General features: G+C 40.2%; 1 protein-coding gene across 2 annotated transcripts; it reads left to right on the top strand.

Annotated features, from left to right (window-relative positions):
- The first annotated feature begins 1,277 nt into the window (after positions 1–1,277).
- Positions 1,278–15,255, top strand: SLC38A2 (solute carrier family 38 member 2). 2 transcript variants are annotated; one of them, XM_058558438.1, is made up of 16 exons: positions 1,278–1,547; positions 2,625–2,822; positions 3,110–3,191; positions 3,338–3,453; positions 6,339–6,412; positions 6,511–6,603; positions 6,733–6,814; positions 8,227–8,309; positions 8,732–8,790; positions 8,880–9,050; positions 9,467–9,546; positions 9,652–9,752; positions 10,360–10,484; positions 10,847–10,991; positions 11,104–11,201; positions 12,259–15,255. In XM_058558438.1, exons 2-16 carry the CDS (start codon positions 2,707–2,709, stop codon positions 12,355–12,357), a joined length of 1,524 nt encoding a protein of 507 aa, XP_058414421.1. In that variant the 5' UTR covers positions 1,278–1,547; positions 2,625–2,706; the 3' UTR covers positions 12,358–15,255. The 2 variants fall into 2 exon arrangements, with proteins under 2 accessions (XP_058414421.1, XP_058414422.1); XM_058558439.1 differs by lacking the exons at positions 1,278–1,547; positions 3,338–3,453 and having other exon boundaries at positions 2,742–2,822.
- The last annotated feature ends 8,822 nt before the right edge of the window (positions 15,256–24,077 follow it).

The raw sequence follows: 24,077 nt of genomic DNA on the forward strand, positions 1-24,077 counted from the left end.
GGGGCAGTCGGGTCCTCCCTTGTCAATCATGAACTCTGGTGCAGGCCCAGGGCACTGGCAGCCTCACGTGCCACGGAAATCCACAGTTGTACAGATTTCCTCAGGAAAACATTGAAAGCAAAAATTGTGATCACACCCAACCCTTTCCTCTGCGCCCTGCCCAATCTCTCCCACGTCCTCAAAAGGAAGAGAGCAGTAGGTCAAACTCGTTTGTTTATTCATTCATTCAACAAACATTTCTCTCTCGGAAGGGGCCTTTGTTTCCAGCAAGGGACAGACGCCTGCCTTTCCGGCAGCGCCGAGTATTCCACAGCGAAGGGGCCCCCTAGTTGCAGGACCACATCACCACTGGAGGGGAAGCATCAGACTCGGGAGAAAGTCTCCCCGACCAGCATTCCAACGGAGGCAGCGCCTCTGTAAATACAAGGAAAGAAAGGCGAGCAGGGCGAGAGGAGCTCTCAAATTAGGGGAGGTGGGGGGGGGGTGGAATGAGTAAAACGTGTCTGCCAAGGGAAAACTGGGAACTCCTACACCTCCTCAAAAGAGCCGGTTCCCCCAACTCGAGGCCCAACCAGGGTTCCCTTTCAAGGGATCTGGCTTGCTGGTCACGATGTAGCTTTTCCCCTCTAGTAGGGTTTTCCATGTTCAGACAAAAAAGATATCCCGAAATGGAGCTGCCAACCAACCTAATCAGGCTAGTTTTGAAGAGTGAAAGCAGGTCCAGGTGGAGAAGAAAGAATGAGAACAGAAACCGATCAGGGAGACAACGTTGCTCCCTTAGCCCAAGATTGCTAGGGAAAACCCCCGGGTACATCACAAAAAGAACAGGCAGGAAAGGGTTGGGTGGGCGAGATGTGTCCCCAAAAACCCTTGAGGAGAAAGCAAAGACTGCTGGTAACTCGGACGGAAGGGAATTTGACGGGGAAGTCTCCTCAGAGACAACCGCCTGTGTTGGGCACCTTCGGGGCCGAAATGCACAGGCCGAGGGACGCATGGGGGTCTTTCCAAGCGGACCGGGGGACTAGAAAGACCGGCGCTTGGTTTTGCTGCAGGGAGGCGGGGCGGGGGGCGCCAGAGGGCGGGGCCGGGCCGCCCGAGCCCGCCGGGCGGGCCGGGGTGCTGGGGGCGGGGGCGGGCGGGGCCTCGGGCCGGGGGCGGAGCCCAGGTGGTGTTGATACACAAAGGGAAGGCACCCGGCGGCCGGGCCCCGCCCACTGACGCGTCCTCCCGGGCTCCGCTATAACCCCGCTGCTCGCCCGCCGGCTCCAGAGCCGCGCGACACTGCCGTCCCGGAGCGCCTTTTCCCGCACCGCCGCCGCCAGCCCGACCACGCGTTCCCGCACACTCGCGCCTTTCCCTTCAGACGGCGGACGCCGGACGATTGGGGCGGCAACTTGCCATTTCCTTTTTTTATTAAAATTATTTTTCCTGTCTGGTGTTGGGGGTTTTCTTGTTTTTGTTTTTTTTACGATTTTGGTTTGACTGAGTAAAACCCACCGAAGGCATTTGCCTGACTTTTCCGGGACACAGGAGCGGAGACCACCGAGGTGAGGCGCGCGGGGGGCGTCTGTGCAAAGGGCGCGGGGCGCGGGGGGGGAGGGGCGGCGGGAAGGCAGCTGCGGGGGTCGTTTCCGCCCGGGACGGGTGTTTGCGGTCGGTGGGCCCCGCCTTCGACCCCGGCCGCGCGGGAGTAGCCGCCCTCCCCGGGCGGGGGAGGGGCCCGGTGCGGGGGCCGCGTCCTCCCGTTAGGGGGAGGGGAGCCAGCCTGGCCCGCGGCTCCTCTGCGGCAAGTCTTGTGACTGATTTGCATAAATACAAATTAAATCCAGGGTCTTGGAATTTGGGGGCGGCGGTGGTGGGTTCGGGCTTTGAGTTAGCCGAGGCCACGGTTGGGGAAGACGGGCTGGGGACGTTTGACAATCGGCGATCGATATTGCATCAGTTTCCTTTCCGGGCATAGGAGGGGCCGGCCAGGCGAAGCGCTGGCGAGCCAAATGCCTGTGGACGAGCGTGTCGAGGGCACGGGCGTGCGCGTGTAAACAATCCCTCGGCACCTCTGCGCGCCCAGGAACGGGCGTTCGCCCCTTTTCTAGAGAGGACGACTCATGTCAGCCCTCTCCGCCCCTTTCGAGTCTGCTATCTGCCGCAGGAGCGTGTCCCCATCTGGGGGCTCCAGGCGAGGACGAATTGCGCGGCATTGCTGTTGCAAATGCTAGAAACGGGCAGCTGTAAGCCTGGCTGCAAGCACACCTAGCCAGTGCCTGGGTAGGACGTGTGCCCTGCGTGCCTGGGCACGACCAGAGAGGCTGGGGCAGGGGGTGGCGAAACAGAGCCCCCCGCAGCCCTGCCCTCAGACCTGGGATAATGGAGCGGGTGAGATGCTCAGATCCGCTGGAGAAGGGCTTCGGGGTCCGGCGGGCGCAGCGCCGCGGTGGGACCATCTTTGTTCTCCGCGGCTCGGCTGTCTGTACTTTTCCGCGGCTCCGCGCTCCCCCGCCCCTCGCGCTCGGCTGGTACTTTTCCACTCGCCTGGCCGGGGATGAATCAGCCGCGCTGCGCCTCCCGCGGCGTCACGTGACCAGGGCGGGCGCCGCAGTCCTGACGCGCCGCCTCTACTTTCGCAGGCAGCAGCGCGGGCCGGTGCACGCCAAGGACAAAAGGAAGCCCGGTGTTACTCGCTGCACCCGATTCCTCCAGGTGCGCAGCATGAAGAAAGCCGAAATGGGAAAGTTCAATATTTCCCCGGATGAGGACAGCAGTAGCTACAGTTCAAACAGCGATTTCAACTACTCCTACCCCACCAAGCAAGCTGCTCTGAAAAGGTGGGAGAAGTTGTGTGCTCTTTTCAAGACGGCTGGTGCGGGTCGGGGGTTCTTTAGCTAGGACTCGGCTTCTGTTGCTTTAATTTACTGTAACATTTGGAGAGAGAGTGTGATCCCTGAAAGAGTATCCGGTTGTCTTATTGCAGTGACAATACCTCGTGTGCAAGTGGACTCCTACTTAACGCGCATTTAAGTAAATGTGTGTGAGGGAACTGAAGGGCTGTTTTGTGTGCAAGCATTCCGTTGTATATTTCAATGCAATTTAGGATTTCTCCTTTTTTTTGCAGCCATTATGCAGATGTAGATCCTGAAAACCAGAACTTTTTACTTGAATCGAATTTGGGGAAGAAGAAATATGAAACAGACTTTGTAAGTTAAAAAAGTAATTTGTGTGTCTGTGGCTTTATGGAGTAAAAGAATAGTTTTACTTTAGATTTCAAATCTAACTTGCCCAAAGCTGGTTTTCTCCTTTTAATTATTGTTATATGTTTGGTTATCGTTTTCCCTCTATGTAGCATCCAGGTACTACTTCCTTTGGAATGTCAGTATTTAATCTGAGCAATGCGATTGTGGGCAGTGGAATCCTTGGGCTTTCTTATGCCATGGCTAATACTGGAATTGCTCTTTTTATGTAAGTATGTGTAAGTAGTGAGTCTGCTGTGCAGGGCAGTTATGATGATGCAACATATATTTTGGTTCCAGAGACTGAATTTACAGTTGAAGTAGTTGACTTAAAAATCATTTGCTTAAAATTTAAAATGAGAGATCCAAAAATCTCTTTGTTCTAGTATATAACTGCATGATATCGAGAAAGCCAATTAGATAGGAAAAAACAGGACAGTACTTTAAACTGATACTTAAGCCAAAAGTCTTTTTAAGTCACTGGGACTTGTTAAAACGGAGTTGTAACAGGGGTTGGATATTTAAAAAGAACTATTGATAAATCCAGGGTAATTAGATATTTTGTTCTTGCAAAATCAGAAGCATAGAATATTAGTAAGCCTAGTACCTCCGAATCAGTTTGGTAAATTGACATAGTCTCCCCAAGGACCTGTGGCCCCTTGCGTGCATAAAGAAAACAACTAATTTTTTTTTTCATGTATATAGGATGTGGTGGTATTTGCCTAACCTGGAACATGTTTGTTTTAAGAAAAGTGAGTCATAATTTTCTGGACCCTGAAAAGCAACCCATAGGTGTTTTTTTGTTTTTTAATATTTACTTCTTCCAGGTCTGTCTGATTGCCACATGCCATCGCAAAAAAATAAATATTTTAATAATTACCTGCTTTTAAGTGTTTTTTTCCCCCCTAGTTGCCCAGTTAGAATTAGTTACTTCTCTACTTTCCAGCATAAATAGCTAGAATAGAATTTTGGAGCTACAGAAGACTTGAGAGCAGTGGTTCTTTAACCATTGTGGAGTCACTGACCCTTGGAGAATATAATAGAAAAGAAAACCTTATTTCCGGGGTAAAACAAAAATACATATAAATTTAAGCATGCATTTTAAATGATGTTTGCATCATAGCTATCAAGTACCCATGGGTTCCTGGCTAAGGCTGTTTCTCTGGAAGATAGCGTGGTTTATTGTATAGATGAAGAAACCATACATACATGTAGTGTGGAATTGTCCCTTTGAGACACGTGTATTTTAGTTAGCTGATTGGTGCCTTCTACTCAAGTTATTTTCTCCAGCAGAATAGAATGTGAAAAGAAAAGCAGACCTTTGCAAAGCTCTGCTTTGTGGTGAAATTCCACACTGAAGTTAAGCCTGGCTTTGAGCATTGGAAGCTAGGATTCAGTCAGCTTTCATCATTAGCATGAGGCTTTTTGAGACCTCTTACTAAGGTGAAAGACCAGGAATTGAAACAGAAAGGCCCCTAGAGTTTCAAAATTTTTGGTGGGGAACTTGAATGGCATCATTGTTAAAAATTTGAAACTCTTGCTAACTCTTAGTATAAAAAGTGGAGGCAGTCTTTAAATGCTGCCAGTGTGGTTATAGTGCAGAATTTACATGAGATTAAATGGCACCTCTATTTCGTAAGCGAAAGCAAAATTCTGACATGTTGCCCTTGCACTTTTGAAATTATTTGTACTTTAATAGGGTCTATGTGTTTGATGATTAACCATTTTAATAAATGGTTAAATAACATCAAGAGTGCTAAAGTGAGTTTTTAATCCATCAGTATTTTACAAGGTATATTTGGAGGTATGGAGTCTGGTTAAACAACTCTGTAGCTAACCTTATTAATAGAATCAATCTTGAGTTGAAAGTGACCTCAAAGGTTATGAAGTCTATTCATCCCTTTTTGTCATTTCAGTGTAATGACAGAAAGAAGGACTGAATTTGTCAGCATACTTTGAAAATTGTTTTTGATTAAACCAACAACTTTGTCCAGTTAGAGGTGAGGCTGATGGTGTCGTTTTCCACCTCAGACTAGACCCCATAAAACTTTTGGCATTAGAATGGAAGCTTAATGCCACCACCTGTGCTTGACAACAGACATCGGTTTCTTTGCCAGACCTTATTTGGTACTGTATTCAAATTGCCCATACAGAATCAAGAAGATGTGTCTGTCTTCTTGTTTGTAGTTTTGTATGAGTTTCCCTGATTTTGATTTTTTTGTTCCTTTTAATAAAAAGAAATCCATGTTTTTCTTGGCTTGCCTATAGTGGGGAGGAAGATAAAGCTGGAATGAGAGAATCGAGACACTATAGAAAAACTAAGTGATATTAGGGAAGCTTTAGTCTCTCTATTCTTTTCCTTTTTTTTTTCTCCTGTTCTATCCAAGTGAAAAGATTGAGAGAAGAGACAGCCCAGACAGTTGGACTGATAGCCTACTTGTGTTAGCATGCGCATTGTTTAACTTTGTGACAATTGGTAGGCCTGTATTCCACAGCATGGGGTGCAATATAGTATATCGTCACAGCGGTCTCATCTCTGATTTGTGCCTAGTTGTTTGTAAAGCTGTGCCTGACACTTACAATGTTAGTATCTTTTCCCCCGTTCCTTATAGTCCCATTCCTCTCCGTATCTGTGTAGTCCAGCTGGTCTCAAAACCTTCCCTGAACCTATCTCAATTGGATTTCACAAGTACCTTGTAGTCTGGGTTTACTGGCAGGTAGTACCATCACTTTACAGATAAAAGGAACTATTAAAATTCAGAGAAGTGGCAAGGATACAGCTAAATGTAATGGTGCCAAAATAAGATTATAAGTCTCGTAATTCCACCAACTTTAAAGTTAGGCTCTCCAGTGTCTCCTGGCACCTTCGGTGGGTAAACCCCTGCTCTTAATCAATACTGTAGAACTATTACCTAAGACATGATACAAATTTTCAGTGCCAAGAAAGATGTTGGCACTCTAGCCAGGAGAGTAAACACCAGTTCTTGGGGGCATTCTGTCTAGCACCAGAAATATGGGACAAGTTCTGTATTTAATGTTTAGATAACCAAAAAGAGTTGTCTTTAAATATAGCTGTGCTTGTTTATAACCCTGTGCCTTTTCTTCTCTCATCAGAATTCTCTTGACGTTTGTGTCAATATTTTCCCTGTATTCTGTTCATCTCCTTTTGAAGACTGCCAATGAAGGAGGTATGGTAGCATTCTTGATATTTCTGAAACAATTTTGCCTCATGATTTGCTTCCTCATAAAATCCTTGCTTCATGCTTCTGTGTTCTTCCAATTATAGGGTCTTTATTATATGAACAATTGGGACATAAGGCGTTCGGATTGGTTGGAAAGCTTGCAGCCTCTGGATCAATTACAATGCAGAACATTGGAGGTAAGAATTTTTAAAAGGTGATTTGGGTAGACTTTTTGCTCTTTATATAGCACAGAGTGGTGACACATTACTTTTGGTGTCACATGCCACATTTTGCACTTGTAATGGTATAATTTTGTTTTCCTCCAGCTATGTCAAGCTACCTCTTCATAGTGAAATATGAGTTACCTTTGGTGATCCAGGCATTAATGAACATTGAAGATACAACTGGGTAGGTGCTAAGTAAGGTTACTCATAAGAAACAATTATAGTCTAAAACGGTTAGATACATTTTATCAAAGTTGGATACCAAGTGATCAGTAAATTATTTTTCATAAATGTTTCTATTGAAACTGACCAAGAAGTCCCCCATAAACTGATTTGAACTTCTGAGAAGGAAAGACCAAAGATGGTAGCTAGTCTTATAACTGTGGATAACTAATTTCTAACCTGTGTGTGAAAACAGGTTTTCTAGAATTTAACATCTCTCTTTATATTCACTTTCTAAGAAGTTATAGCTGAATAACGCATACTCCACCCTAAGTTAGGACTGAAGCTTTGAATTACCTTAAAAATCAATTCCTGTCTGATTTTTGTAAATTTGAAATTCTTGAAACTTAATCTGTTTTAAATGCATAATACCAGAAAATACATGGCCATGCTGTAGAAACATTATCCTTGCAAAGTTACTCATGTCAGTGGACTAACAGGTTTTTATCTAAAGTAAACATGGGGAGGGATAATTTACTACCTCACTTACGTGCAGCTTGTTATCTCAAAATAGAGGGGTATGGTTATCTCTGCGGCTCTAGAAATTTAATTTAACAAGCTGATCTTTAAATATTAGTTTTCTGTGGGATCCTTGTTGCTGAAGTGAGTGGAGTGGGATTCACAGGGCAATTAGAATTGGAAAATAGTGTTTTAAAAGAGGGTGTAGTTGATTACCTAAAAAGGAAAAGACATTCTAAACTCTTAGGAGACATTTGTAATATTTCCTCTAAGTTCAGAAAGGATCTTTTGACTACTTCTGGAGTCAAGGTGGTTTAAGGTGTCACAACATACTCTTGATGACCTGGAATAAGTCCTGGCTCAGGGGACTGCGTTTTGTTGTTTTGTGTTTGCCTTTGTATTTTATTTAAGTATGAAAAAACTTCCTTGTTGAAGTGCTTAATAAGTACATTTGCTAACAAATGTCTGAAAGAAACTTGTTTTAAAATTTCCTTGTTTCTGGCATTAAAAATTGCAAGCTAAAGCTATGACAAAGTTGGGGTACAATTTTTCTAAAAATGCTTAAAGATAAGGTTACTGGCTTAACAATGCTGCTTTGTTGCCTACGTTAGTATCGAGCCTTTAAGAAGCATTTTATGTTATGAAATCAGCTGGCAGCCTTCCCAGAGTAAACAGTGGGACAAAAGTTATACTGTTTCATACCCCGTTTCTAACCTGAGCAAATATTCATCTAGTGCACAGTTAGAAATTTATTCTCGTCTGTAGGCTTTTTGAAATAAGGGATACTTTTTTCCCAACCTTTTTTGTTTGTTTATTTTTACAGTATTTCTATAAAGTAAGTCCTGTGAGATGTGTATGTTATTCTGAGGATATTTGTGACTGGTTTTAACCTTGTTTTTCTTTTGTTTAATTCAGATTGTGGTATCTGAATGGTGACTATTTGGTTCTACTGGTGTCGTTGGTGCTCATCCTTCCTTTATCACTGCTGAGAAATTTAGGTGAGCAAACCTGTCTCTAAAGAGAATTGGAGTGAGCCTCTCACCAGCTAGTTGGCTTTCTCTTAATAGAAATTGGGAGCTAAAAAGCCCTGAAAACATACTTTTGGGAGTTACAGCATACAAACCTGTAGGTCTTTCAAAATCCTAGCAGGATCACTACCAGGGGCCCAAAATATTTTTTGTTGACATTTTATAATATCTTGTGCTTTGTAAATAGTAATAAAAAAATGAAAGTTTTTATTGTGTTAGTTATTAGCAGGTATCTTTAAGTAATTCTGTATCTTAGTATATAAGAATTAGAAATTCAGTATATCTACACTAAATTCTTCCAAGCAGAATTAAGTTATTTAGTGAAGAAAATATATTTGCTCTATATCTGTTTCATTAAACTAATATTGATTTTTTTCCCTTCTCTTTTATAGGATATTTGGGATATACCAGTGGCCTTTCTTTGATGTGTATGATGTTCTTTCTGATTGTGGTAGGTATAACTTTTCTTTAAAGCTAGAGATATTTTATAAGCCCTGTCACATTATTCAGTTTAACAAATGCAAAATAATGTATTTTCAGGTGATTTGCAAGAAATTTCAGATTCCTTGTCCTGTGGAAGTTGCTTTGATAATTAATGAGACAGTAAACAGCAGCTTAACACAACCAACAACAGCATTTGCGTCTGCTGTGGCATTTAACATGACTGAAGATGATGCTTGCAGGCCTCGTTACTTTATCTTCAACTCACAGGTAACTAACTAAATATATATAATCTTTATTTTCTCAAAGGAAGATTTTAGGGAAGAAAAGAGGCAAACTCTCCCTTGGAAATTGAAAAATAACTCCCAAGGTAAAGGGAGGAGGGGTGATAGCTGCTCTTTAGAAAACATGATTAGCTGATTATTGAAGACTAAGTAGAAAGCATTGGTTTATATCCTAAAATAGATTGAGAGATGAAATACTCATGACTTTAATAATAGCACATACAGAAGTTAGGATATTGGTCACACTTAGTGAGCAAATTAGAAGAATGGGAAGCTAATTATGCAAGGGAAACTGATTAGGTTTTGATTCTAAGATTCGTTACTATAAAATAGAAATTTCCAACTGCGGTAACACGAGTTTGTTACATTAAGGTATTGAATCAGTTTTTGCATTTTTTGCAGACTGTCTATGCTGTGCCAATTCTGACCTTTTCATTTGTCTGTCATCCGGCTATTCTTCCCATTTACGAAGAGCTGAAAGGGTGAGTGCTTTATCTATTTTCATATAAATTTATTGGAAAAATATTAGATTACTGCTATAACTACTGCTAAAATATATATTTGTATTTTCCTTTGAATTTACATAGCCGCAGCCGTAGAAGAATGATGAATGTGTCCAAGATTTCATTTTTTGCTATGTTTCTCATGTACCTGCTTGCTGCTCTCTTTGGCTACCTGACATTTTACGGTAAATAATGTCTAGTTTACAAAAAAACACTTAGTAAAATGAAATTAATACTTCCATATAATGAAATTGATACTTTTGTGTGTATAGTCTATCACTTTTAAAAATACAGTCTGTTTTGGTATATTTCATATTTGTGATGAAAAATTGAATTTAGAGCTTTGAATTTCCTAGAGTATATTTAAGTTTATTCTTAATAGTAATTTCTAGAATCCAGTTTCAAAAAGATACCATTAGTCATTTGATGGTATTTTTATATCATGTGCTTGCATCTAAGTTCACTCTGCCTGTCTCCTCTCCAGTCACCTTCATATTAATACAACACACCCAGACTGTAAGCCAAACCCTGGGATTTAGCTGTTTAGCTCATGTTTTTAATGGGGGGTCATGTGGCTAAATCTCTACTTAGTATTGAGAAAAATTTTGCTTCAATGTTATTTTAATTGCATTAACCCCTAATTCCAAATTAATCTTATTAGCCTCTTAGTTTATAGTTGTTTTGTGAGTAGCAAATAACTTTGGTGCAAATTTTGCTGTAAGTTAAGATTTTCTCCCTAAGCTCCAGAGAAAACAGCACCCTTGAAGCTCTTGTGTGTGTCTTTTCCCATAGAACATGTCGAATCAGAACTGCTTCATACCTACTCCGCTATCGTGGGCACTGACATTCTTCTTCTCATCGTCCGTTTGGCTGTGTTAGTGGCTGTCACCCTGACGGTCCCAGTAGTTATTTTCCCGGTAAATATTCACGTGCTCTCCTTGCAGTAGGAGTGAGTTTTAAACATCTTAAGATTTGTGAGATTTTCATCTTCTGGGAGACGAAAACACTGCTAGAGCAATACCAAGTTGATAGTGGTTTTGACGGGGCTTTGTCTTTAATACTTTGTAGATTTTCAAAACATCCTGGGGCATTTTTTCCCTAATCAAAGATATAAAGTGATCTTTCAGTGTTCAGATGTTGAAAAGAGCAGGAGAGGAGGGGCACAATTTTAGTGTTTAAATAGCTGCTTGTTTTAGATATTTCCTATTATTTCTGTTTTGTTTGTTTTTTTATTAATTAAAACTGGAGTTTTTATTTATCTGTTTATTGGTTTTTGCAGATCCGGAGTTCCTTGACCCAGTTGATGTGTCCAGCAAAAGATTTCAGTTGGTGGCGTCACAGTATCATTACAGTGTCTATCTTGGCATTTACCAATTTGCTTGTCATCTTTGTCCCAACCATTAGAGATATCTTTGGTTTCATTGGTAAGTTTCACAAAGTATTGAAGTTGATTCAAATATCAGGGATTTAAGATTTAAAAAATGAATAACAAGTGATTTATTGAATTCTCAAGAAATGGTCAATGTTCTTTTACAGGTGCGTCTGCAGCTGCCATGTTGATTTTTATTCTTCCATCTGCCTTCTATATCAAGTTGGTGAAGAAAGAACCTATGAAATCCGTACAAAAGATTGGGGTGAGTGAGAGATTATGACTGTAGAAACAGTAATAATCCTCTAATACCAGAATTGCCTCAACTGATTTTAATTTTAGTCTCTTAGCTGTCATTTATTGTAGTTTCACTTGCAGTTTCTAGTAAATATTTCTATAAAGGTGCGAGATTGGGGAAGGGGAGATAAAAGATAGTTGCCATCTAATCCATGCTTAAGTTAATTGCAAGAAAGTTCTTAGATATTTTAGAGATAGAAATAAAGAGCATAAAGATACTGACTCAACTTTCAACATTTGTTTAACCAACACTTATTGGGCTGCCTACTGTGTGACAGGCACTTAAATAGGCCTTGAGGATATAAAAGGGAAAGATAATGGGGTGTTGAGTTGAACGAGACTAACCATCTTCAAAGCAAAGCTCTGGGAGACTATTATACTTTAAAGTACATAATAGTACTTTAAAGTGTAGTAACAATGCATTTTAGAAAGAGTATAATGTGTTAACCACAAATGATCCTCCTGGTGGGGATATTTAGAAAAAGATTGCTTTCTGGTCCTTATTCTCCACTGCCATTCTAGTCTGATGAAAGTACTAGAATTGTTTATAAACCAACAATTGTCATCTTGTTTTACTCAAAATATAGAATGGCAGTAATTGAAGGGTAGGATGAAGAGTAAACTTTCTCATGTCTCTTAGAAAAGTCTCTGGCTTTGACTGAGGCTGCATTTTAGGATGACTTGGGTTTGATTTTGTGACTTCAATTTTTGCTTTAAAAAATGCCAAAAGCCCAGTCCAGTTGTGTTATATGAAATAGTTTATTCAGCAAAGAAAATTATTTACCTTTTCGTTTGAGACAAAGGAGTGAAAAAGTGAAATTTGGGAAGATTTCAATGGTACGGTTGTTTTGTACTGTAAATACACTTAGGACAGTTTAGATATCTTTAGCAAGGTAAAACTGTAACTTTATAAAATATTACTGACGTAGTTAGTAACTATAAGCCCATTTTTAAAAGTAGGAAGAGGAGTGTTTAGCACATGTTTTGTTGCTTGCTGATCGGTTTTCTCTATGTGCTCATTGCAGGCAATGTGCTTCCTGTTGAGTGGCATAGTGGTGATGACGGGGAGCATGGCCTTGATTGTTTTGGATTGGGTACACAATGCCTCTGAAGGTGGCCATTAACTGTCACCACTAAAACTCCGATAGTCCATTTGATGCCGGTGTTGAGTCAACTCTCAACTACTATGAATTTTCACCTAATGTTTTCAGTTTCACTTCCTTTTGAAGTGCAGATTCCTCGCTGGTTCTTCTGAATGCAGAATAAATGAACTTTTCTTTTTTTTTTTTCCTAAAGAAACTATTCTGTATGATAGAAATGGATATTAACAACAAAACCACGAGTCTCGGGTTAATGGAAGTGACAATTTTATTCCATTCCAGAGAATGGACGGACTCTTAACTTTTATCAAGCCACATGTTTGGCTGTGTCATTGTTTAACTTGGATATTTTATGATTTTACTTGAATGTGCCTAATGGAACCATTCGATGTGAGAAACAATTCTTAATTTACAGCAAAGTATTGAAATAACCATTGAGAAAAACACTATAATTTTTTTTGTACCAAAAATATTTAAAGACCTCAGAAGCACTATATTACTTTTAAAAAATTGCTTTTTTTTGAACTTTATCCAAAAACGGTTGTCAGTAAATTCCATAAAAAATTTTCCATTGGTATTTAAAAATAAATATTAGTGGTATGAAATGATTTGCCTTTTTGTAGGTATAATAAGCCAAATACTTTTTTTACCCAAAATAATTTTTAGAGAAAATGTCATGAAAAATTGTACCATGAATAGGAGCATAGTTTTTTCCATTCAAACTTCACCATTAAAGGATAATTGATTGATTATTGCTATACCCAAATCAGGTGAACTCTGTTCATCATTTTTCTTCTTTGTCCCCAAATAATTCGGTTCATTCAGACTGAAATATTAATGACTTCAATCTATTAGAATGGAAGATAATGCAGATATTTTTGTGGGGAGTAAAATAACTAATTTTGAGGTACCAAATAGTGCAATTGGGTAAAACAGGGTTTATTCAGTTGCATGTGTCTCCAGAGTTGTATCAACAGCTCTGGTTTTTTGGGCCAGCCCTTTTTTGACGTTGCTTCCAGCAGTGGAAAATGGGCATTTGATGGCTGTAGGCCAAAACTATTCTATCCAGAGAGTACAACTTTTCGAAATGCTCATCTACTACTGGAAGTGTGAATTACTTGATTATGTATGGCTTAGTCGTATTCATGTTTTGTCTACAGTAGAGATCTAATCCACAGTTACACCGATATTTGGTATAAGTTCTCTTCATCTAGGCCACTGGGTTTCTCATGCAGTAAGCTTTTTAAACTCATTTGCACTGGATTGTCATCTCATTCTTGTACAACATAGAATTATTTGTTTACATCCAACAAGTGGTTAGCTAGGGAAAACAGTGCAACCTGAGTGTAAGTAGTTGGTCCAACTGCATGTTCACCCTTCCATTTCATCCCAGTTAGAAGTGAAAAATTACTTGGCTTTAAGAGCACATTTATTGTACGTTATAGTGTATGGTGAATATATTATTAAATAATGTGGTACTTTGCTCATCAGGCATAATGACTAAAATCTAATATACATAATTCCATTAGTGGTTGAGGGAAACAAATAATGGAATCATCAATTGGTCGTCTGGCTCTAAGGTTTTTCTCTTGAACTAAACATTTTTAGTTTTAGGCAAGGGCCAGAAATGTGGCAGACATGGGTTTTGTTACGCATTCTTGTATTATATGTGACTAAATTACAGAGAAGATGTGTCTGTAATTAAAGACCCTTGTGGAACTGGAAGACGTCCTGTAGTGCTACATTGGGTGAAACCAATGGTCCGTTTTTTGTTTGTTTCTACGAAAATTAAGTAATTGGGGACCATCTAGAAAGGCAGTGAGAAGATGGATTCTACGGCACTGCTTTCATTTAATTGGGTTTTTGACACTCCCTTCAAATCCAGAACCTCACCTCTAGTTCCGACCAAGAATCGGCACTTCCACTTGAGTTCTTGGAAAGAATTACTGATTTTATATCTAAGATACAAACAAGTGAAGAGTTGTTTTCTACAGTTTACATCCTTTCGTATGGAAGAAAATACCATGGCAACCAGGAAGGAATGGAAAAAAGAATCCTCTTCTCACAGCAAATCGATGTGGGGAGGCTCCTCCAATCCTCTTCAGCTGTTTGAGGTTCAAAATCAACTGGCTAGGGTAAATTCCATTGCATGATTTTCTTGGAGCTATCTTGTCTGCCTTGAGGTTCCTAACTAGTGAATTCCCATGAATGAGCAGTCTTCAGTATTAAAACCACTGTCTTGTCACCTCATTTTGCATTACTGTCTTCCGTGGATGTTTCAATTATAACTGTAATGTTATTTATAGAACAGCATTAATCCATTAAAGCTAACCTATTTTTCAATATTTATGATAATCTATGTACATACATTGTCTGTCCATATGTATTTGTAAATAGATTGTATATAATGTCGGGTTTGGGTCTTGGGTTTCAGTGTATATATTCCTGTAAGTTTCTTAACTGCATTTTGATGAATTCACATTATGTATCTATAAGAATTGTCCCAAAAGTACCTGTACAGAAATTTCGATATAAACAAATTGACAGATTGTGTAAACACTAAAAGGTTTAAAATGTTTAAATTGTATTTGCAATAAACAGACTGGTTGAACATATTTTTTCATGAAAACTTGGTGCAAGTTCAGATCTCTTTAAATTTTAAATAAGGTCTAAATTTTCAAAATGCAGTAGTTAATGAAAATGTGATCTAGTGTAATGAAATCAAATGTGATCTAGTGTAATGAAAGACCTTTTTGAGAACCTGGGTGTGTTATCTTTCTGTATATAATGTAAATATCCCCACTGTACTGTTAGAGGCCAACAATTCCAGTGCGACTTGTTGGCAAAGAGTGCTACACCGTTTCAATGAAACAATGTATGTTTGTTTTAACTGAACTAAAATAAATACATGCTTAATCCTGAGGAGCAGTGTTTCCTTTGAGGTGATGGGATAAGCAGGGTCTGATGTATTTTATGTTTTAAGTACAGCACCTGGCACTTAGTAGATGTCCATATAATGTTAGTAATTATAATGATGAAGAAAAAGAATGGTCAGGAAAAAAAGTATTTTGCTTTTAAGTTCTTAAAGGTTAAGTTTACAAAGTGTGAGGAGGAATGAAAAAATGCTGAGAGGCGTCTCAAGGAACTGGGCGTGGGCCTGCTCTTCGTCCAGGAGTGCGTCAGAATCCTGGGAGCTGTTTCAAAAGGCAGCTTTCTGGAGCCCATGCCTACGTAGTCTGATTCCATAAGTCTGGAGGGCAGCCCAGGTTGCTTGGCTTTTTTTTAAGAAAGCTACCCAGGTGATTCTGATGCGAAATTAGAATTAAGGGGCACTAAGATCGGCCTGGGAATAATGTTGGTTCAGCTTTGCTGAACTAGTCACAGGAAAGGAGAGGAAGCACTTATGTCTGGAGAGGAATTAGCAGGCTGATCCGTGCGTAGGTTTACCTGAGTGATGCTAGGTGTGAAGAGAATTACTGAGGTACACAGGATAATTCAGGTATGGCCTACTGAGAGCCTTCAAAACTTGGCTTGTAAAGTGAAATACCCGAAGTTGAAACAGAGGAAGTTAGAACAGCAGGTGTGCTTGGGAGTGGTTCCAAAGCAAGGGGACTTTTCTGTAAGAAACTAATACCCAGTTGCTAAGGATGGTCAAGTGGGAAGGAATTATTTGGGAAAGGGCTGCAGAATTTGCCACAAATCTGAATTGAAGAACAAAAGACCAAAAGACCAAGAACAATTTTCAGTTGTTCATCTGAGAAGCTTTAATTGAACACTTAACCACGTGCAACTAACATGCCTAGGAGGAAAAGGGTGGGGTTATGTGTCAGACTGGGTTTCAATAGAATCTCTACACTTCAAATTAAGCCGTTAAAAAAAATGATACCGAAATGAGCCAGAATGCCAGTTTATTAATGTGAAATTAGAAATAAATTTGGTGGGTGGGTCCATTCAAGAGATGAAAATAACAGTTCTATAACCAGGGAGCCAGCTATCCCCAAGAGATATTTCCAGTAAGCTTGAGGAATATTCTAGGAACGGTTCTAACTGAAGAACCAGAGCTGTTAGTCTTGACTTGAAACAATGGTACTCTCAACTGGAGAACTGGCTTAGTTAAGTTTCTAGTAACAAAGCGAAGAAAATCCATTTAAATTAGCTTAAGCAAAAATGGTAGATAGGGAGAGAACTTCTTAGAAGGAGACTGGGCTACCACAGAGAATTAGAAGTTAGATAAACAGGCTTCCAAAAGTTCAAACAGATTGGTTGTAGAGACCTCAATGACAGAACTGTGTGAGACCTCACTACAGAGATCCGCAATTAGGTTCTGAGAAATTTCTTCCGCCAAGTTCTTAAGATACACATTGACTAGTAATGGGTCCTGATCTCTAATATAGCCGGATGGGCAGGGTGACAGCACAAACATGGCTGCTAGGACCCACTACTGTGTTTGGGAGAACAGTCCTCAGAGGAAGAGTGAAATGATCATGGGCTGGAAATGGGGTCGCCAACTGCCCCAGTCTTAGCACTGAAACTCCTGCATCCTGGGAAACCCCTCAGTCCCAGACAAACTGGGATGGTTGGTCACCATACTTAAGAAGGCATGCAAAAAAAAAAAGTGTCTCAGAACAGCCTAGAGATAGCGATAAACTCATTTTCTTTGGATTTCCTTTTTTCTAGACTTCCAGGTAGAACACCAGTCTTCTTTTATGACTTTGCCCCAACTATGGATTGGAGCTTCCTCAAATCACATTTTTTCTTATTTCTCCCACAAGATTTGTAAGCTTCATAAGAGTAAACATCTAACTGTCTTTTCATTAATTTATCCCCAACACTCACAACAGTACCTAGCAAATAGTACATACATATTCAATACAATTGTTGAATGAATAAATAAATATGCCCTTCATTTCCTCTAGCATAGTTGAGGTGAGGCTCAAACTTTTAAGCAAGAATTCACTAAATGCTTGCAAAATAAATACAGCAAGTACCATGAAATTAAAAACTCTGACTTAAAAGATATAGTTAATTCATTTTCAGCTAGAGGCCTACAACAGGAAGGCTTTCTTGGCTAGTCTATCATCTGCCTCCAGGTGGCAGAAGCCATCTTTAACCTCCACCACATAAATGATTGTGTGGTGGAGAAATCCTTTTTCAAATCCTAGCCAGATTTCATTGTCCTTCACATATTGTGAGGAAAAAAATGAACACAGCAAGTCTGGTTGCTTACTACTTATGTCTTCAAGGGAACTGTTAGTGACCCTTGGCCAACTCCTGGGATGTGGCCCTCAGAATGTTCTTTATGTTAGTGATTGATGATTTTGTTATATACACCTAAAGCAATGGTCCATGCTTCCATTTCAACCTGGCTTTTCAGGTTGCTTTACACAAACACCAAGATTAATGATGTGCACCTGGTTTCATTGTTGGGGTCCTGAGTTTTGTTGCCAAGGCTGGTTTTAGAGCAGAATATGCCTACTGACCAACCCCCCTTAAAGCCTTCGACCTGGAGACTCGTTTGGGCTTTCCTGGACACAGACATTCCACAGGTGTCCCTGTAGTTCGTTGCTACAAAAAGAGCCCTTCTATGTGGCGTTGGACAAGGAAGGTCTCAGAAGCTTGTGCTGGACCTCTCTGAGCTCCACTGTTGCATATCTTTTTCCTGTTGCTTTTGCCCCATATCCTTCTCTGTAATAAATCTAAGCAGTGAGTATTAGCTGTTACTGAGTTTTGGCAGTCCTGGTGAATCACCGAATGAAACATGTATGGCTGTGTTTTTTCTCTACACCATCAGTTTGCAAACCTCAGTATCTCCTGCCTTCTCTAGGAAGAATTTATTCACAATGAAAGCCCCCAAAGCATTATTAAGTTTTACTAAATACTATCTGAGGTGTAGGGTGCTGGCAGGGTTGGACAGCAAAGGATATTTTTACGTTGCACAGCCCACTGTGTGCAACTTCATAGAATCCCATTTGACATATTTCTTCTCCCAAGTCCCTCTGGCTGTGCTGTGAACTAGAGATTCTCTCTGTCTGCCCTTCCTCCCACACCGTACATAGCCTGTCCCCTATTCTCATGAGTTGTTCAACTCTGTCCTCAAATCTGCCTATCCTTCTCAGATAAACAAAAGTTTTGAAGTCATCAGGACTCACTTTCCTGAGATGGCAGGTTACTGGCAATGTATTTTTATTTCCATTCTGCTTTTGAAGATCTCACCTCTACTCCCACCCTTTCTAAATGACTTACCTTAGTGTTCTTTCTAACCACTTATAGTACTTTCCCTGAAAGGAGTTCTGGTAAGTTCAACTTTTTCATCTGCTTATATTGAAAATATCTGATGTCGAGTCCAATCTATACAGTAGATAAAAGCAGAGCTGCACTGGTTGAAATGTCAGGGTGAGGTCTAGAGCCTTAGAGCTCAGCCTCCCAACCTCCTTCAACCTGCTTCCTCTCTCCGCAATAGCCCATGAGGTGCTGCCTTAACCTAGGGTTCAAACCTACTGAACGTGGTTTGAAAAACATGGCTCTAAATTCTTTCAGGAGGACAAGACCCCAAGATAAGAAGAATCCTGACAGCCTGAAGCTCAGCTACTGAGTCCCGTTCTTTGTTAACAGCCTTTTTCCCTCCTGATGGACAGGATGGTGGTCTTATCTTCTTGTCTACAATCCAATCATCTTTATCTCAGTACAACCCAGTAACCTTGAGATTGACACTAAGTTCACATAGAGGTCAAGTCTCCTTGAATGTATTGCCGAGGAGATACTGAAGTCCTTCCAGGTAACTCTAAGGTGGAGCAGGTGAAGAAATCAAAGTGGAAGATAGACACAGATGTCAAATAAGCCATTTCCCATCCCCTAGCCAGCAATGATGCCATTGCCTGAAATTGCCTGAAAAAGAAATTGTAGTCTTTTTAATCAGGTAAGAGAAGAAACCTTAAAAAAAAGTTGACCTTTAGTTAGACTTAGTTCTACAGGTCTTTAATTTTAAAGGGATAAGTGATCAATTTTAAGTTCATCTAATTTAATTAATTTAAATTTAAATAGCCACCTGTTGCCAGTGGCTACCCCATATTTCTCAGTGCATTTCTAGAGAAATTACTAATTCACTTGACCTCAAATTAAACTTCCTCTTCCTACAAAGTTGGATATGTCCTCTGATATTCTTAAAAATAATTGATGGGTTTTTTAATTGATGTTTTAATAGTTTATAACGTGAAATTTTTGGTTGTACATTTTTGTTTGTCCATCACCATATACATGTCTCCCTTTACCCCTTGTGCCCACCCCCTACCCCCTTGTGCCTGGTAACCACAATACAGTTTTCTCTTTCCATGTGTTGGTTTATATTCCACATATGAGTGATATCATACGGTGTTTGTCTTTCTCTTTCTGGCTTAAAAAATAATTAATGTTTTAATGCAAAAGCCAAACGATACATTGCGTATTTTACCAGGGGATATACTCATGTTTAGGAAGGATCATATCAAATTGAGGGTTATATTTGAGGTGCTAATTGTTGTTCTGTTTCATTGCTTATCCTGAACTTTTCAATGAAGGAATAGTCAAATAAAAAAATAAAAATAAAAGGACAAGTGATGATAAATGAATCCTCTGAATCATCTGTTTCTCAGAGATTTGAGGAATTATTCTCATGTCCTCAACGTATAACTTAAACTTCCAAAGTTATATACATTCTTACTGAAAATGTGGCAAAATCACACACCAATATAATTTTTAAAAGTGAGATATCTGGTCCAAATAGGCAATAAAAAGCACAGATATATTGCAGATGCCTATTTTAAGGATGCAATTCCGGCAAGAATCTGTTTATTTTTCTTGAGGGGAAAAGCACCCCTTAAGTTTTAGTAAATGATGAATTTTCTTCCAGAGTCTCCGATTCACTGTAGCCTACCGTGGAATTATGCAGTGTTCCAAGCCAAAAATAAGCTATATTTATTTTTTATTTCCTTTCGTTTTCTTTGTATTTCCCCTTTAAAGTGACTGAAAGTCTCAAGAGATGTGGAACTCATGGTTCACAACCCTTCTGCTCCAGATAGAGGGATTGTATTTTTAAATTGATCCCTAAGTAGAAAGATCTAAAGAAGAAACTATGTGGAATATGAAAATTCCTTCTCAAAATGCATGAGGGCCTCATAAATTTGAAAACATTCCTCTCTCATAAACTGCTCCAAAAAGAAATGTTTAGTACTTACTGCCTCTATTGGAGGCAATGGAGCAAGCAAGAGAACATTCCTTCTTGCTGTGGGGGAAAGACTAGTGAATTGTATTTTAAACAAGCACTCTTTCTTCTTAAAAAACAAAACAAAAAAAAAAACAAGCAAGCAATAATACATTTAAAAGGCTATCACACAGATTTTACTACAATATTTACAGAAGAAGAGTTAATAATCAATAATGCCAGGGATTGCTCCACACTAGTTGTCGTTGCGCCACACTGTTTACGGAAAGCTCTCCTGGTCTGGGGGAAAAAGCATGATGACCGTGTAGCTGTGCAGAGATAGGTTCAAGTTCTGGTTCGCCATTCCCAGCTGTGTGATCTCCAGCAAGTCTCTTAACCTGCCCATGCCTCAGTTGGCTCACTTCGTATTAAAATTTAACAGAACTCACATCACTTAGCGCCACCATCCCAGGTCCTGCGCTGAGGGTAATCACTACAATCCCCTAAGCCTGGTGCTTTCTTTTAATTCGAATTTTACTGAAGAAGAAACTGAGGCTTGTAGGTTAAGCCTCAACCTTGAGAGGTTAAGTAACTTGCCTAGATAGTGGTAGAGTTGAGACTCGAGCCTCGGTCCTGATCTCATACTATTAATCAATTTACTCAAAGTAAGGATGAATATGAAATGCCCATTTTTAAGGGTTGTTTTGAAGAGTAGATGAAGTAGCTTAGAAAGTGCCTTTCACTCTGTATATCACACAGCAGACTATTACACAGCACTGAAAAATGAATGGACTGTAGTTCATTTTAGTAATAAAAGCTTGAATGAAAAAAGCAACTCTCAGAATATCACATACATATAGCATTATATCCTTTTTATAAAGTTCAAAACAACTAAAACTAAACAATATCTTGATTAGCCTACTTATGTATAACTTAGTGAAAGTTGACCTATGTCAGTGCTAGGCTACATGCTTTATACATTCTATCTTATTTAATCCTGATAAATCATGTTTAACATGATTTGTTCAACACAATTATTAGTTGACTGAGCCTCCCAAAGTCTTCCAGACTTCTAGGGTCTCCCTATCTTTTCCTATGCAAATCGAAATAGCATGAGCCTTTACCATAGATACCAGCTTCCCCAAGATCACTGCACATCTCCGAGGAGTTTTTTCCCAAAGTCTCTTGTTGCATCTATTTTTCTGTTCTTCCTGAATTCTTGACCTCACTTGGGTCCTTTCTCCTGCCTGTGTCGTCTCTCAGCTCTCTATCAAACACGGAACACGGGCCTTTTCTGTCACTTCGCTAAACACCACCAGCATGAGGCAGTTGAAGATAGCAGATTCCTACAGAAGCCTTGAGGAAAACAAAGTAGCATGTTGCACTGCAGCACAGCGAGCAATATGAAATTGAACATTAAGCCAAATATCTCTGAAAGCATAGACAAAAAACTGATCATAGTAGATGCTTAAGGAGAAGGGAACTGGAGGGTTGGGGGCTCAGGAGTGGAACATGGGCTTTTAATTTATATTATGGGCTCATATCGCCTTTTTGAGAAAACAGAATAAAACACAATTTATAAAATTCCTTTTAAAATTATTACTTTGCTCTTCTTAAAAGTCCCTTGGCCATTCTCATCCTCAGACCACGTCCTCTGGCTGCCTCCTGCACTACCTCAACCTTCTGCCATGTAGCTGGACCCTCGCCTTCCCTCCTACTCCCTCTACTCTCAACTCTTATTGTCCACTTGCTTCCCTCTTTTTTGGCTCTCTCTTAATTGTACCCTTTTTTCCAGTTTTCCAGGCTGTGTCCAGCAGAATGGGGAGCTTTACCTTTCATGTCCAAAGAGGACATCCATCTTCTCTAAGAATTATGACATCAAGTAGAGGAAGCTGAAGTTAGTTCTGATTTTAAATCCCATCTACTAGGATGGCTACAATAAAAAAAATGGAAAATAACAAGTGTTGGTGAAGATGTAGAGATATTTGAACCCTTGTGCATTGCTTGCAGGAATGTAAAATGGGGCAGCCACTGTGGAAAACAGTTTGGCAGTTTCTCAAAAGGTTAAATGTAGAATTACCATATACCCAGCAATTAAACTCCTACGTCTATATCCAAAAGAATTGAAAACAGGGACTTGAACAGATATTTGTACACCCATGTTCATAGAAGCGTTATTCACAATAGCCAAAAGATGGAAACCCAAGTGTCCATCAACAGATGAATGGATAAACAAAATGTAGTATGTACATACAACAAAATAGAATGAAATTTTGATATATGCTATAACACAGATGGACCTGGAAAACATTATGCTTAGTGAAATAAGCCAGACACAGAAGGGCAATATTATATGATTCCACTTTTATGATGTATCTAGAATACACAAATTTATAGCAATGGAAAGTAGAATAGAGGCAACCAGGGGCTGAGGGGAGGGGGATAGAGGGAGTTATTGTTTAATGAGTACAGAGTTTTTGTTGGGGATGATGAAAAAGTTTTGGGTATGGGTAGTGGTGATGGTTACACAACATTGTGCATATATTTAATGCCACTGAATTGCTCACCTACAAATGGTTAAAATGACAAATATTACATTATGTATACTTCACTACAGTAACCTCCCCCTCCAAATACCGTGCTTTCTCTACCTGAGAACTATTTCCCCCATTACAGAGGTGCAAACTCAGATTTAGGAAAATAATATTCTAAGTCACACAGCTAGGAAGTGCAGCATTGAGATTCAAATCCCAGTGTGGATTCAAACCTTCTCTTAATCCTATGCTACACTAAATCATTATTCTCTTATTTACGATATCACTTTATGATGGCACATGTAATGTTAAATCGTAGTTAACTGTTGATCTGTTTCCCTGACTTGATTGTGAACTTCTTAAAGGAAAGGAAAGCTTTCTCCATCTTTGGATTCTTGATGTTTATCTCAGGATCTGACACATGGAGTCCTCTGGAAGCTGGAGGCATTGCTAAGGGCCAAGACCCAGCTGAGGGCGTGGTCTGGAATTGGGCTGCAATGGATTCCAACAGGTCACTCTGCAAACATCAGAGTAGCACCTATTCCAGGCACTGTTAGATGCCGGGGTGCAGGGACAAACAGCACAGTCTGCAACTGCAGGGAGCTTCGGTCTGGTGGGGCAGGTGGGCAGTGAGACAGTCTTAGAGAACAGTCAACAGGTGCTCAGAGAGCGCATAAGGTATCATGGGAACCCAGGAGGAAAAATACAGGTGGTAAGTTAGGGGAGGCTTTTTGGAGGAGGAATTGCCTGATCTGAGTCTTGATGAAGAAATGGGGATAATCCAGCAGAAGAAGAGCTGCAAACACTGTTCCAGGCAGAAGACAAAGCAGATATGACTGCGTGGAGGTGTAAGAATTGGTGGGTTCTGGGACTAATTCTTTGCTGTTGGGATGTGGAGTGAGGGGTGGAAGATGCACTATGATACAAAGATGGGGAGGTGGAGAAGGTCCAGGTCATGAAGGGTCATGAAGATTTGGGACTTCATGCTGATAGGGATAGGAAGCCACTGTAGGGTTTTGAGAAGAAAACTGTAC

The sequence above is a fragment of the Diceros bicornis genome, chromosome 17 (genome assembly GCF_020826845.1).
Source record: "Diceros bicornis minor isolate mBicDic1 chromosome 17, mDicBic1.mat.cur, whole genome shotgun sequence".
In the NCBI taxonomy this organism is placed as follows: Eukaryota; Metazoa; Chordata; class Mammalia; order Perissodactyla; family Rhinocerotidae; genus Diceros; species Diceros bicornis.

Excerpts from the sequence above, each read along its gene's own strand:
- SLC38A2 (XM_058558438.1), top strand. The coding sequence starts at position 2,707 with ATGAAGAAAGCCGAAATGGGAAAGTTCAATATTTCCCCGGATGAGGAC. Across the intron at positions 6,413-6,510 it reads GAAGACTGCCAATGAAGGAG|GGTCTTTATTATATGAACAA; the intron begins GTATGGTAGCAT and ends TTCCAATTATAG. Across the intron at positions 6,815-8,226 it reads AACATTGAAGATACAACTGG|ATTGTGGTATCTGAATGGTG; the intron begins GTAGGTGCTAAG and ends TGTTTAATTCAG.